The sequence below is a fragment of the Anolis sagrei genome, chromosome 4, assembly GCF_037176765.1.
Source record: "Anolis sagrei isolate rAnoSag1 chromosome 4, rAnoSag1.mat, whole genome shotgun sequence".
Taxonomy (NCBI): Eukaryota; Metazoa; Chordata; class Lepidosauria; order Squamata; family Dactyloidae; genus Anolis; species Anolis sagrei.
This window is the reverse complement of record NC_090024.1, coordinates 108,649,928-108,663,703: the sequence shown is the minus strand read 5'-3', so window position 1 is coordinate 108,663,703 and position 13,776 is coordinate 108,649,928. Positions and strand designations below refer to the sequence as shown.

Below are 13,776 nucleotides of genomic sequence, written 5' to 3'. Positions count from 1 at the left end.
ATGTATTGTCCACTCTTAATTCCTTTCATCCCAGGCCCATCTCTACCACTATCCTTACTCAAAAACAGTTCAAATAATTACTACCTCTGAGGATCCTCACTACCTCTGAGGATGCTTGCCATAGATGCAGGTGAAACGTCAGGAGAGAATGCCTCTAGACCATGGCCATACAGCCCGAAAAAACCTACAACAACCCAGTTCAAATAATTTCTTACCATGTCATAACCACACATTGTCCCTTCTGCCGCTGGCATAAATTTGGTTTCACATTTTCTTCCAATTCGATGGCACCACAATGCTTTGCAAATATCCTAATGGGAGATAAAGACAGCAATAAGGTTTGGAGTTGGGGATGATAATGTCCAGTTCTATCCATAGTAGGGTTGATAGTTCAGACCCTGAGATTTCTGAACCAAAACTTAGGAACATCCCCTTATTGTATTAAACGTTATGCCTGAAGAACCAGCTACAGTTGTTCACAGCTTATCCTTTAAAGAAATTTGGATATTAAGAAGTAAATCATAGCTACAGGGAACTGACTACTTCCAGATCAAGATGAAATGACTAGTTGTTTTCATTTATTTAGAGATGGGATAAAGGATTTCTTAAATTTAGGTGTGAGCAGAGCCTTGGCACTAGAATGACTAGAAGAGAAGGAGAAAGATTCCTAAATAAATGCATACCTGTGCTGTCAGGCGCTGGGCCTATAGCAGTTGGCTTTTGAACAGGACGTGATCTTTGTGCCCAGTGGGAAGCCGGGGTGCCTCGAGTGAGAGGCCCTAAGGATTTGACTATACAGAGTCTTTAGAAACTTGAAAGGTTTAACAAAGTCCTTTATTATTGCTTAAGTCTTCAACAAACAATCAAATACTTCTTAGATCTTCAACAAATTAAACAAATGCCTCAAGGCTTTGAATCAATTGGTGGGCACCTTGCTTGGAGAACTATTTCTTTCTTTAACAAGTAAAATCCTATTTGGCCCCACCTGGACAATCTGTTTTCTAGGCTCTGCTGGTGTGGGCCCTACTCCCAGCTCCAATTGCTTCTGGTTACCCAAGTAGACCTACCAGCCAAAACCTTGTAGATTTTCCAGCTGGAGTCCTTTTGGATTTTCTTCACGAATTATGTGGATCTGTATTTTTAACCCCAACAAGGGTTGTGCTGTAAAACTGTTTTCCTTAGAAGCTTTAGGGCTGTTTCCCCCAGATGTTTTGAGAAACAAAGCTTCTCTACAGGTGGGGAAAGCTCACGTCCTGTAACTGGGCTTCCAAAACTGAAAGACTGCCTGAAGTCTTTCTTTTCCCTCCCAGAGCCCGGAGGAAAGGGGCAGAACTAAAGAACATAATGATGATTGATGGGTCATTGGCCCTATAATTGCAGAGCAAGGGAAACCACCTTATTGCAAAATGCATGGAACCTTGGAATACATGCAAACACTCAATAGAAAGAAAATGAAGTAGGAGCTCCTGGTACAGCCATACCAGCACAATACCCAAGAGTCTATATAAGTTACAAACAAATCACAGCAAGCTGTTATCATACTAGCTGAGATGTAGATTTCTGCACATTCCTCTTGTCTGGATCTGAATTCACAAAACCTGGAACATTTGCACCTTCAGAGACAATCCACAAAAACTGTAGGCTCATTGCCAGGCCCTGAGATTTGAGAATTACAACCCACAGTTAGAGCTATGTCAAAAGGAAGCAGCATTCTTTATATGTGGGGTATATTGACTATGAAGTTGTTGTTCTTATTGTCTACTATAAATTAAGGAAGAATAGCAGTAGAAGCTAACTGATCCATTAACTGTATTTAAGATTTGGGAATACAAAATTTCCACTAGATTGTACATATCAGAATGAATTACATTTCACTCTAGGGCCTAAACCTAATTCTTGGTGCTGATGAAAGCAAACCCACTGAAAAAAGGTCAATTTAGACTAGCGTTACTACTTATTAAGCTTGATCATAGGCCTAAATCCAATTGCTAGCCTAAGCACAATCCATCTATGTTCAAGTAATGCATCCAGTTTACCAATCAAATAAATAATTTAAGTAAAACCAATAGATTTGTCTCATCTTCCCTTTTCATTTGGAGAGAGATTTTTCAGTGATGGCATCACAGCTTTGAAATACTCTCCCTAGAGTGGTCCTCACTCTTTGGCGCCAAATCAAATCTTTGCTTTCTCAGATTTTGAAACTTTGTGGATCTGTTTTGATGTTTGGCTGGAAATGGCTGGTTTCAAATCTCAAGTCAAGCAGAATCTATTTGTCTCAAACTATAGAAATGCCACTTTTTTTTCCAACTAAGATATCTCTTTGGGCTCCAGCAAAGTGAGAGCTGGACCTTAGGGAAGGCCGAGCGAAGGAAGATCGATGCTTTTGAGCTGTAGTGTTGGAAGAAAGTTCTGAGAGTGCCTTGGACTGCGAGAAGATCCAACCAGTCCATCCTCCAGGAAATAAAGTCCGAATGCTCATTGGAGGGAAGGATACTAGAGACAAAGTTGAAGTACTTTGGCCACATCATGAGGAGACAGCAAAGCCTGGAGAAGACAATTATGCTGGGGAAAGTGGAAGGTAAAAGGAAGAGGGGCCGACCAAGGGCAAGATGGATGGATGGCATCCTTGAAGTGACTGGACTGACATTGAAGGAGCTGGGGGTGGTGACGGCCGACAGGAAGCTCTGGTGTGGGCTGGTCCATGAGGTCACGAAGAGTCGGAGATGACTGAACGAATGAACAACAACATCTCTTTGGGTCCTTGTGAGGTTAGAATAGAGGCTCACTTACAACCTCATTAGATGAGCCAAATTGCCCATTCTATGACAATTTCACATCTCTTCAAGCAGGAGAGCCTTGTCTCCCATCACACAATGTTGATCTACTTCCAGAGGGGATCCATGGCTGAAGAGGTGTGAAATTGGTGTAGATGGCAGTGACATCAACGCGGGAGGCTTGAAAACAATGGGGGGAAGCCAGGTGATGGATGCTTCTCTTATAGGATGAGATGAGATGAAAGGCTGGCGATGCATGGCATGGGGTGATGTATTCCCCTAATGTGATAAGGTCCTTGGATAGTGTTGGATTGTGAAAATGGGTTTCTTACCTTTTTAAAGTCCATCATACACAACTTGGCTTTTTCTCCAAATTGCCACTTGCACTGAGTAGCTGCATCATACAGTTCTCCTGGAAGCTTCTCTGGATACTTGTACTCTTCCACAGGCTTAGGTTGATCAGCAAGACACAAGGACTGAGCAGAACTACAAGAGGCCCATACAAATATCATTGAGTATGCAAATGCAACTTCTGAAACAAGACTACTTTAGGCCACAATAGTTTTTGCTAGAATTTCTTCTGCACATTAAAATCAGAGGACAACTAACATAGAAAATATTCAGCGTAGTGTAGTGGTTTCAGTATTTGACTAGGACTCTGGAAGATCAGTGTTCAATTGTTTACTTGGCTATGGAAACCCACTGACTTTGGGAACGTCACAGTCTTTCATCCACAGCGAAAGGAAATGACAAAATCACTTTGAAACAAATATTGCTCCCTCCACCACAAAAACCAACCTGTGATAAGGATACCTTATGGTTGGTATAAGATGTAAATTCAAGAGAGATATTGACAAGCTGGAATGTGTCTGGAGGAGGGTGACTAAAATGATCAAGGGTCTGGAGAACAAGCCCTATGAGGAGCGGCTTAAGGAGCTGGGCATTTTTAGCCTGAAGAAGAGAAGGCTGAGAGGAGATATGATAGCCATGTATAAATGTGTGAGAGGAAGCCACAGGGAGGAGGGAGCAAGCTTGTTTTCTGCTTCCTTGGAGACTAGGACGCGGAACAATGGCTTCAAACTACAAGAGAGGAGATTCCATCTGAACATGAGGAAGAACTTCCTGACTGTGAGAGCCGTTCAGCAGTGGAACTCTCTGCCCCGGAGTGTGGTGGAGGCTCCTTCTTTGGAAGCTTTTAAACAGGGGCTGGATGGCCATCTGTCAGGGGTGATTTGAATGCAATATTCCTGCTTCTTGGCAGGGGGTTGGACTGGATGGCCCATGAGATCTCTTCCAACTCTTTGATTCTATGATTCTATGATTTGAAGGCACACAACAACAAATTCTGAAGAAGCAGACATGGAAAACTGGGGTGATGGTGGAGGGAATGTATTCTAGGAAAAATCCAGAAAACATCTGCTGGAGGAAAAATATCCTAGACTTTTGTATTTTATGTCTTGGATCTAAATAAATACAAGCATTACAAAGTCCTGAGTATTGCTACAGTTCATGATCACATAACTAGGAATATCTTTATTCACATATTATCAACAAAGCCTGGAAAATGTACTAGATCTTCCCAAACCAGGGTATATACATGGTAACTACCCAGTGTGAATTAGTTCTCAAATTGGTATGTTTGGCATTTTTGACAGGTCACAGCCTCACTATATATCATTTTAATGGTCAAAAATATGCAGAAGACTAAACTATTTATTTATTTATTTCGAACACTTTTACCCCACCCTCCTCAACCCCTAGGGGGACTTAGGGCAGCTTCCAATTGGCAACAATTCGATGCCGCATAATAAAATACAAAACAGCAATTATAACAGTTAAAAGCATAAACATTAATATATAAAGATTAAAACAGTACACTTACAGTCCACTGAGCTATTACCAGTCTGGTGGTTTGTTATCTAGCCATATACTATGATTGAGTATTCCATTTAACTTATCCATAATCCACTTCCAAGCCATAGTCAACATTGTTAATTGTCCTTTTAACCTAATTGCCCGAAGGCCTGGTCCCACATCCACATTTTTACTTTCTTTCTAAAGGTGAGGAGGGATGATGATGACCTAATTTCCCTGGGAAGTGAATTCCACAGGCAGGGGACCACCACCGAGAAGGCCCTGTTCCTTGTCCCCACCAAAGGTCTTTGAGATAGAGGTGGGGCCGAGGTGGGACATAGGAAGAGATACGTTCAGACAGGTACGCTGGACCGGAGCTGTATAGGGTTTTGTAGGTCAAAACCAGCACTTTGAAATTGTGCTTGGAATTGGATCGGCAGCTAGTATAGCTGACATAACAGGGAGGTGGTATGCTCCCTGAATGATGCTCTGGTGAGTAATCGAGCTGCCGCCCGTTGGACTAATTGCAGTTTCCGAACAGTCTTCAAAGGCAACCCCACATTGCAGTAATCTATTTGGGATGTGACAAAAGTGTAGACCACTGTGGCCAGATCAGACTTCCCAAGGTACGGGCTCAGCATAGCATTGAATCTAGCATTTTCTAAAACCCTTTGGGCATGGTTGATGTCCCAAAGGTCTTAATTTGGATTAAATATTACAAATAATTGAATTGACATCTAGATGCCTCCAGTTCTGCAATACCTGACTTGACATCCAGATGCCGTCAATTTTGTCCTGCTGAAAAACAAGATTAACTTATCCTGTGAATGTTAGACATGTGTGTCACTCTTCTAATATTAGCCGGTTCTTCTAAAATAAGAATTGCCATGCTGGCATCATGAAACAGAATGAGATCTTTTCCTATTAATATAGGAAATGACAGGATAACATGATCAGTATTTTTAGAGTGTCTGAAAGAAATTAGCACAGGAGCCTGTGTTAAGCTACATAACATCCATAACACATCATCAGTCTTACAAGTGACAGAAAAACAAGACAGCTTGAAAACATCACTGTGTTACTCTTATCAAGTTCACTGTCTGCAAGTTTTCTGTTTTCAGAAAGATGAACACATCTCACTTATGAGTGTTTAGTAGGAATACCCATTATAAAACGCATTTTTTTTGGTCGTGTAAGGAGTGACTCGTGGTGTGAGAGAATTGGCCGTCTGCAAGGACGTTGCCCAGGAGATGCCTGGATGATTTGATGTTTTTATCATCCTTGTGGGAGGCTTCTCTCATGTCCCCGCATGAGGAGCTGGAGCTGATAGAGGGAGCTCATCCGCCTCTCCCCGGATTTGAACCTGTGACCTGTTGGTCTTCAGTCCTGCCGGCACAGGGCTTTAACCCACCGTGCCACTGGGGGCTCCATAAAACTCATAAAACTCATAAAACGGGGGCTCCATAAAACACATAATCATGCATCAGTGAATGCCAAAATAGTTACCATATTAATAGTGGAGAACCCCATATCTCAACTGATCCGTGAAGTTCATTGGGTGACACTAACCACATCCCTTTAAGATGCTCCATACCACTTCTCATGGGATCCATTAGAATGTCTGAATAAGGCCTATTTCTACTCAGCAGGCAAGATTGGTGGGGATGAGGAAGAGCACCTTCTCGGTGGTGGCCCCCTGACTCTGGAACTCACTTCCTAAGGATATCAGGCAAGCTCCCACATTGGCAGTCTTTAGGAGGAGCCTGAAAACATGGCTGTTCCAGAGTACTTTCCCTGAATAAGGAAATAATTCCCAGCAAAATGTCCTCAGAAGCACTTTAATTATTCGTTGGGTTGCTCTCCCTTTATTTCTTTTAAAACCCTCTTACCAGATACATCCTGCCTCTGTTCATGTCCAGTGTTTATTTTTTAAATTTTAAACTATTACATTTGGCCCAGCCATAGGTTTTTTAAATCCTTGCATGTTATTGATTTATATGTGATTTATATTTATATTAATTGTATTGTTTTATTTGCTTATTGCTTTTTGTCTTTTGATGTGTTGTTGGGCTTGGCCTCATGCAAGCTGCTCCAAGTCCCCTTGGGGAGATGGTGGCGGGGTATAAATAAAGTATTATTATTATTATTATTATTATTATTATTGGAGCCCCTGGTGGCACATTGGGTTAAACCCCTGTGCCGGCAGGACTGAAGACCCACAGGTCGCAGGTTCGAATCCGGGGAGAGGTGGATGAGCTCCCTCTGTCAGCTGCAGCTCCCCAAGTGGGGACATGAGAGAAGCCTCCCACAAGGATGATAAAAACATCAAATTATCCGGGTGTCCCCTGGGCAACGTCCTTGCAGACGGCCAATTCTCTCACACCAGAAGCAACTTGCAATTTCTCAAGTCACTCCTGACACGACAAAAAAATATTATTATTATTATTATTACTCAAATGGGTGAACTTAGCAGTACTTTGAACCAGTAACATCAATTTGGCTCATAATATAACATGGGTCTGTCACCAAATGTTACATTCAGCAAGGAGCTACAGCCACAGCCAACCATAGCTTTACGATGACTACACATGTCTGGTATGTGCATCCTTTACTATTCAAACTTAGTTATAGGTATGTGCTCTTAAGATATCATGGGTGTTGCATTACAGAACATTCATCATCACTCTCCCGCCATCCCCTTCTTGAGACTTAGGCTCCAACTACATTGTCGTTATAATGCAGATTATATGGCAGTGTACACTCATATAATCTAGTTCAATGCAGTTCGATCTGATGATATAATCCAGTTCAAACTGAATTATATGGCTGTGTAGAGGGGGCCTAAGTCAAAAGAGAATTATTCAACAGAAATCACATTACACAGAAAGCCATGGTTGAATTACTTTGCTCTTGACCCTTTAGAAAAAGAATTATCCTACAACATTGAAAGAGCTACGGTGATTGACTTTCATGTCTACAGTAGTAGCATCAGCATCATTTAGGGCACTTCCAGACATGACTAAAATCAGTGCCAAAATGGGTTATAGTAACCCACTTTGGTGAGGGTTCTAGTTCTCACCTCCCACAGCTCCGGGATTTCCCTCCCAGGGTGGCTGGGATAGCATGAAGTCACCCCAAATCCCCTGGTTTCCCCACTAAAACTTACTGAAAAGTTCCCTGGCTCCCATGGAGCCTCTCTTCACATCCTCCTGGCATGAGAACATGATGTGTGAAGAGATGGGAGAATGAGGAGGAAAATCCCTCCGCATCCCCCATCTCCTCACAAGTCATTTTCTCATACCAGGAGGACACGGGGAGAGGCTCCACTGGGGTCAGGGATCATTTCAGTAATTTTTATGGGGAAAATCAGGGGCTGGGGAGAAGGGGTTGGCACCCTTATTTCATCCTGTTTCATGTATCTGGATTTTCTATTTCAGGATTAATCATCAAAGGGTTTATTGCTTCTTCAAGGGGGAAAAACCTTGAATTGTCTTCAATAATGAAGGGTTTCTATGAAACACATGCCCCCCATCTTCTGAGGATCCTTGAAAGAGATAGAGTGTAGACTTCTGACTTCCTTAGGTGATCCATACAAAGAAAGAACATAACTTCTGCCAAGCCACTGGGACTGTGGCGCATCTGGCTGGGAGACAGTTGCATTTAGATCACTACTGACCAAAAGGTCATGAGTTCAAAGCCAACCTAGGTTGGAGTGAGCTTCCAACCAATTTGTGTAGCTTGCTGTCAAACTATGTAGCCCGAAAGACAGTTGCATCTGTCAAGTAGGAAATTTATGTATCGCTTATGCAGGGAAGCTAATTTAACTAATTTATGACACCATAAAAATCTCCAGCAAGCATGCAAAGAATGAGGAAGTACTTCATCAGTGTCACAAATGGATGGTGAAGTGACAGCTCCCCTGGTGGCCAGAATACCCTCATCAAAAAGCGGGAATGTTAAGTAGTCTCTGTGTGTCTGTCTATATATGTTGTGTGTTTAAGGCATTGAATGTTTACCATGTATATGTACATTGTAATCCACCCTGAGTCCCCTGCGGGGTGAGAAGGGTGGAATATAAATACTGTAAATAAATAAATAATGAATAGGTCCTTTGCTGGTCTTAGTGACTGGATTTATACTGCCCTATATCCCAGGATCTGATTCCAGATTTTCTGCTTATCCCAGATTATCTGGCTGTGTAGACTCATATAATCCAGTTCAAAGCAGATAATCTGAGATCTGATCCTGGGCTATAAGGCAGTGTAGATCCAACCAATGAATGCCCAGACTCTCTACCCTCTGAAATCCAGTCCTTACTGCTTTCTATGAGTGTTTTCTATCTGTTCTGGTATTCTGAGTCACAGGCAGCTTGAAACATGAGTACTCATGGTTCTCTAAAGGAGACTGTAAGCATCTTTTTCAGTGAACAGCCCTTTACTCAGAAAGTATTACTTTCCTGGAACACATACCTTAGAAATTTGTAGAGATATTGACGGCTACAAGATGACCAGGAAAAAACCCCATTGTGTCCTGCCAGTGTGGGGGACATGATATTGCCTTCAGATTTTTTGCAAATATTTCCTTCTCCATCATGGATCATACCAAAGCTGTGAAAAGGAAAACAATAAAACATATTTAATTGTGATAGATTACAATGCCAATCTTAACACTGTAAAGATACAAGGAAAATGTCAAACATATATTTTCATGTTGCATAGAATTTTTAGTTTTTGTAAAATATCACTTTAAAAAAAATGACCAGAGATTTCTTTAGAAAAGCTCTATGTAATTGTACCCAATATTCTGCTTTTTCATTATCATCACCCCGTCTCCATCAGTGTAAAAGGACTACTGTTGTTACGTAGGTCACACATATTTAACAACCTACGTAGAATAAACATGTTTTTAACACACACACACACTTTAAAAATTAATACACAATTATTAAAACTAACTACCTTCAATGCATCCACACAGCAAGAAATGCACAGAACACAACATCTTCCAGTGTCACCCTGATTAATTACAGTATTTAACAATTAATAGTACTGTACTGTAGGCTTGAGCACAAATCAATTTTTAGCCATTCCCTTTAGCCAATATGGCTTCTCCGTTTTGTTCCGGTGTCCATAACAGCAAAGACCCAGCCATCAGGGCTTCCCATCCAAAAAGGAACCATGTGGCAGCAAATTGCAACTCCTCCTCCCCTATTCGGCATCACAGTTTAATCTTTTCCTGATTTTTTTTATTTAGTGGGACTGACTGGGAGTTGGGGATTTGAGGGATGGTGGGTAGGGTACATGCATACATGTTTGGGGGCTTGGAGAGTCACTCTTTTAGGTTCTTTATCTCCTTTCCTTCCTCTCCTTCAGAAAATACTTCTAATACTTCTAAAAAGATATTATTTTTTATTATTAATAGTAATTCCAGCAAACAAAAAGAGAAGTCTACCTCTCCTCTAGAGTAGAAAGTAGAAATAGCTTTAAGGAAGCAAAACTCCAAGCAGAAAGGAGATTGCAGGCAGTAGAGAAAACAAAGGGGATTTTTAAGGTGGTCCAGGGATGATAGCTCCACTGAGCTCAAGGTCAGTGATCTTCCTGCCCTGGGCCTCCTTAAAATGCCTTGCAAAGCTGTGTGGCATGCTGTTGGTGCTGGCAGAGAAAATGTGTGCCTGCAGCATCCCTTCTCTAGAGTAGAAACAGCTTTAAGAAGCATTAAACCCAGGCTTCTCTACAAACAGAAGGGAAAGGATCCAGAAATAGTAGTATGTAACTCTGATGTTTTTTTTTAAAATCCAGGTCTTAATGAAGGATATGGAAGGGGAGCCAGTGGAAAGCTCCCCCCCCCCTCAGCAAATAATGGGCTGAATGGGGTGCTTCCTTAACCCCGTTGCTGAAGCCAAGGTTCTCTTGAAGAGAAGAAAGGAAAGGCTTCCAGGAGAAAGAGGAGCCTCACAAGTTTCCCATTGCTGTTAATGGGCTGGATCTAACTACTAGGCCTGGGCGGTTTCGTTCGTTAATTTTGTAATTTGTTAAATATTCGTTAATTTTAGCAATTACAAAACGATTACAAAACTTATTTTTAAACCCGGAAGTGTTTTTAAATATCGAAACGGCAGGCGCCAAAAATTTTTGTATTTCCATCCATTTCGGAAATACGTAAGATGGCCGCCTGGCGATGCTTGCTGGGAGCTCTCCTCTCTCGGCGCCGGCTGAGCAAGCGAGCGAGAGGGCGAGCGAGAGGGGCGAGCGGTGAGCGAGAGGGGCGAGCGAGAGGGGCGAGCGGCGAGCGAGAGGGGCGAGCGGCGAGCGAGAGGGGCGAGCGGCGAGCGAGAGGGGCGAGCGAGCGGCGAGCGAGAGGGCCCGCCAGAGTGAGTGCCTGCCTTCCCTCCTTAATAATAATTTTAATTTCTCCTCCCTATTCTACTAAATTAATAATTAAATTAAAAAATATTTAAAAAATATTGAAAAAAAAAGGGCGCCATCTTTACAAAATGTTTTGTAAATATTAACGAAATTTCGTTAATACCAAACTTTTTTAAGGGAAAATTTTGTAATTATTTTAAATATCGAAACAAAAAAAAAACCCAATTACAAATCGATTTTAGAAACAAATTTTTGCGTTGTTACCCAGGCCTACTAACTACAGTTATTGGCTATGGACCAAAAACAGCTATCCGGCTACCCACACCAAAATGGATATGGGGGTCTACTGGTATTCGGATAGCAGAAACAGATTGAGATTCAGCTGAAATGTATACGCCTACTGTTCTGTAGTTGTGTGTGTAAGATATGTCTGACACATTATAATAAAAAATATATTTGACTACAATATAGACATTGTAGTCTGATGGGAAGTCAATGCAATGGATTTGTTGTATGGATTTTAAAAAAGAGAAAATAACCCACAGGTTAAATTATCCTCCCAGTGCAGTATGTACAAAACACTGAAAATTGTGATCCATTAGAAATGATAACTTGATAGTTTACAAATACCATTTTTGCTCTATTCTGCTCTTATGTGTTTCTGTATTGACAAGCCGTAGTTATAACCATTACTCCAGTCCCAAAGGCCACAGGCTCTAGAAACTTGTATACTGAGTGAGACAGAAAGTGGAGGCAGACAAATAAATCTCTCAGCAGTGGTTTGCATTCAAATGTGTACCCAAACTTACTTATGTCCAGATTCATGAGCAATAGTAAAAGCCAGTCCAAGCCCAGTATCTTCATTAACAGTGCAGCTGCGATATTTACTGCACATTCCACTGATTGGGGCAAAACCTGGCAAATTATGCAGAAAAGGAGAGGAAAATAGTATTTCTTTGGTAAATATTTTATTGGGAAAATATTATAGAAATCCATATTTTGACCAATACATACATACATACATACATTTTTACTTTGGTCCAAATACCCTTATTACACTGTAACATACAAGTTATACATGTAATGGGATTAAGAACATCCAGTCAGATAAAATTTGCAAATAGTAAAAACTGCTTAAAATACATGTTGGCTAAAAACATAGGTAAAAGACTACAAGAAGTGCCGGTGTGTTTCAGCTTGTGTCTAAAATTGGGAAATGTCTAATTCTAGCTGCCTCAGAAAGAAACTTGGCAACCGCCAAGGTCACGTGGGGAAGGTTGTCACTAAGTAGAAACTTCACATACAATTTCACTGAACTTGTTGGTAAATTCCTTAGTAGGTTGATTATGTTTGCTCAGGTCTGTTCATAGAAACTGCATGACAGTAGAATGTGGTAGATGCACTCTTCTTCCTGTTTGTTACATGGGCAGAGTCTTTCATTATATGGGGTACCTGCAAATCTCTCATGCAGCAATTCAAATGGGAGCACGTTGCACCTTGCTTTAGAAAATAGGCAGCGATATTTGTCTACCTTCAAGTTCTTTAGATAGTTTGCTGCATGAAAAGGCCCAACATAATGTATGGACAGGGCACTAGGTGAGCAAGATACATAAAAGCGAGAGCGCAGCTCACAAAAGGCAATGTCCCACAGTCTCTGATTGATTTTGACCAATACAAAACAAAAGAAAAACATCTCAAACATCCTGGTTTGTTAGCTTTGAAATGATGGTATAATAGCCAACAGTTTAACACGAATGAGGTGGAAATAGGTTCTTCTGAATCACTTCAATGACAACCGGATCCCTCTGCTCACCAAAACCTAGCATCACTTCTTGACTGAAACAAATGGACGCTATTTCAATACCCTGTAATAGAAAAGATGCTTCCCCTGCTATAGCACAAAACATTTAGAAATGTTGGAAATTATATCATGTTTTCATGTTACTTCATGAAAAGGTAAATTCTTGTTATTGATCACTTTTAGCCATTAAAAGTTACATGATAAAATCTCCTTCTAGCCCTTATTTTCAAATTAATATCCTCTTCTCAAATATATGAATACAAGAAAAAAGGGGGCAGCTGACCCTCTAGCAACAAAGGAAAGGGATTAAAAATACTACTCAATAATTCTAAGAAGACTGTTTGTTTTTTTTTTGGTAGAGGTTTTCTTACTTAAAATCCCCTAGTAATATTTGTTCATGCACCTTCCACAACATTTGAGATCCTCCTAAAACCTCCCAACATGTCGCTCTGGAGTACTGATTATAATCTTTTGTTACATAATAATGATGCTTAAAACCTAAAAGCTAGAAATACATAAATGATTCCACTTTTATCCCTCCAAACTCAGAACAGCTTACATACAAACAGAAGAAAATAAGACAATGATAATTTTCCATACTCTTCTTATACACTGCCAGTAAATTCTGTTGCTTTACATCTCTTTCACCAGTGATGAAAGCTAGAGGGACAACTCTCAAAAATGTCTGTTTCGCTGATATTACACTTGATCTTAGCCAAAAGGCCGAGAAGCGATTCCTAACCCCAACACTACCCCAACCCACCCAACCCACTCCCTAATCCTCACTATTCGCCCCATTATCTATCTAATCTGCTACTTTCCTTCTCACCATTTCGTGCCTCCTCTTTTACTGTATTTGGAAATGACGGAGAATAAAAATGATTAACAGCAATAATGTCTGTTTGGCCCAAGGTCAAACTGAATAATTGTCCTGATACAAAATTCTGAAAACATTTTTTAAATAACAAATTTGATTTGACCC

The 13,776-nt window shown here is 40.9% G+C and overlaps 1 protein-coding gene and 1 pseudogene across 1 annotated transcript in view; both read right to left on the bottom strand.

Moving 5' to 3' along the window:
- The window catches only part of ADAMTS16 (ADAM metallopeptidase with thrombospondin type 1 motif 16), a 124,493-nt gene that overhangs the window by 69,689 nt on the left and 41,028 nt on the right, over positions 1-13,776 (bottom strand). Inside the window, exons 8-11 of the mRNA XM_060772699.2 lie at positions 11,803-11,908; positions 9,098-9,235; positions 3,107-3,260; positions 216-311 (exon numbers count right to left, since the gene is read on the bottom strand). Of these exons, the coding sequence (XP_060628682.2) occupies positions 216-311; positions 3,107-3,260; positions 9,098-9,235; positions 11,803-11,908 (494 nt within the window). The remainder of the gene's footprint in view (positions 1-215; positions 312-3,106; positions 3,261-9,097; positions 9,236-11,802; positions 11,909-13,776) is intronic.
- LOC132775249 (U2 spliceosomal RNA) lies at positions 13,356-13,529 on the bottom strand (annotated as a pseudogene).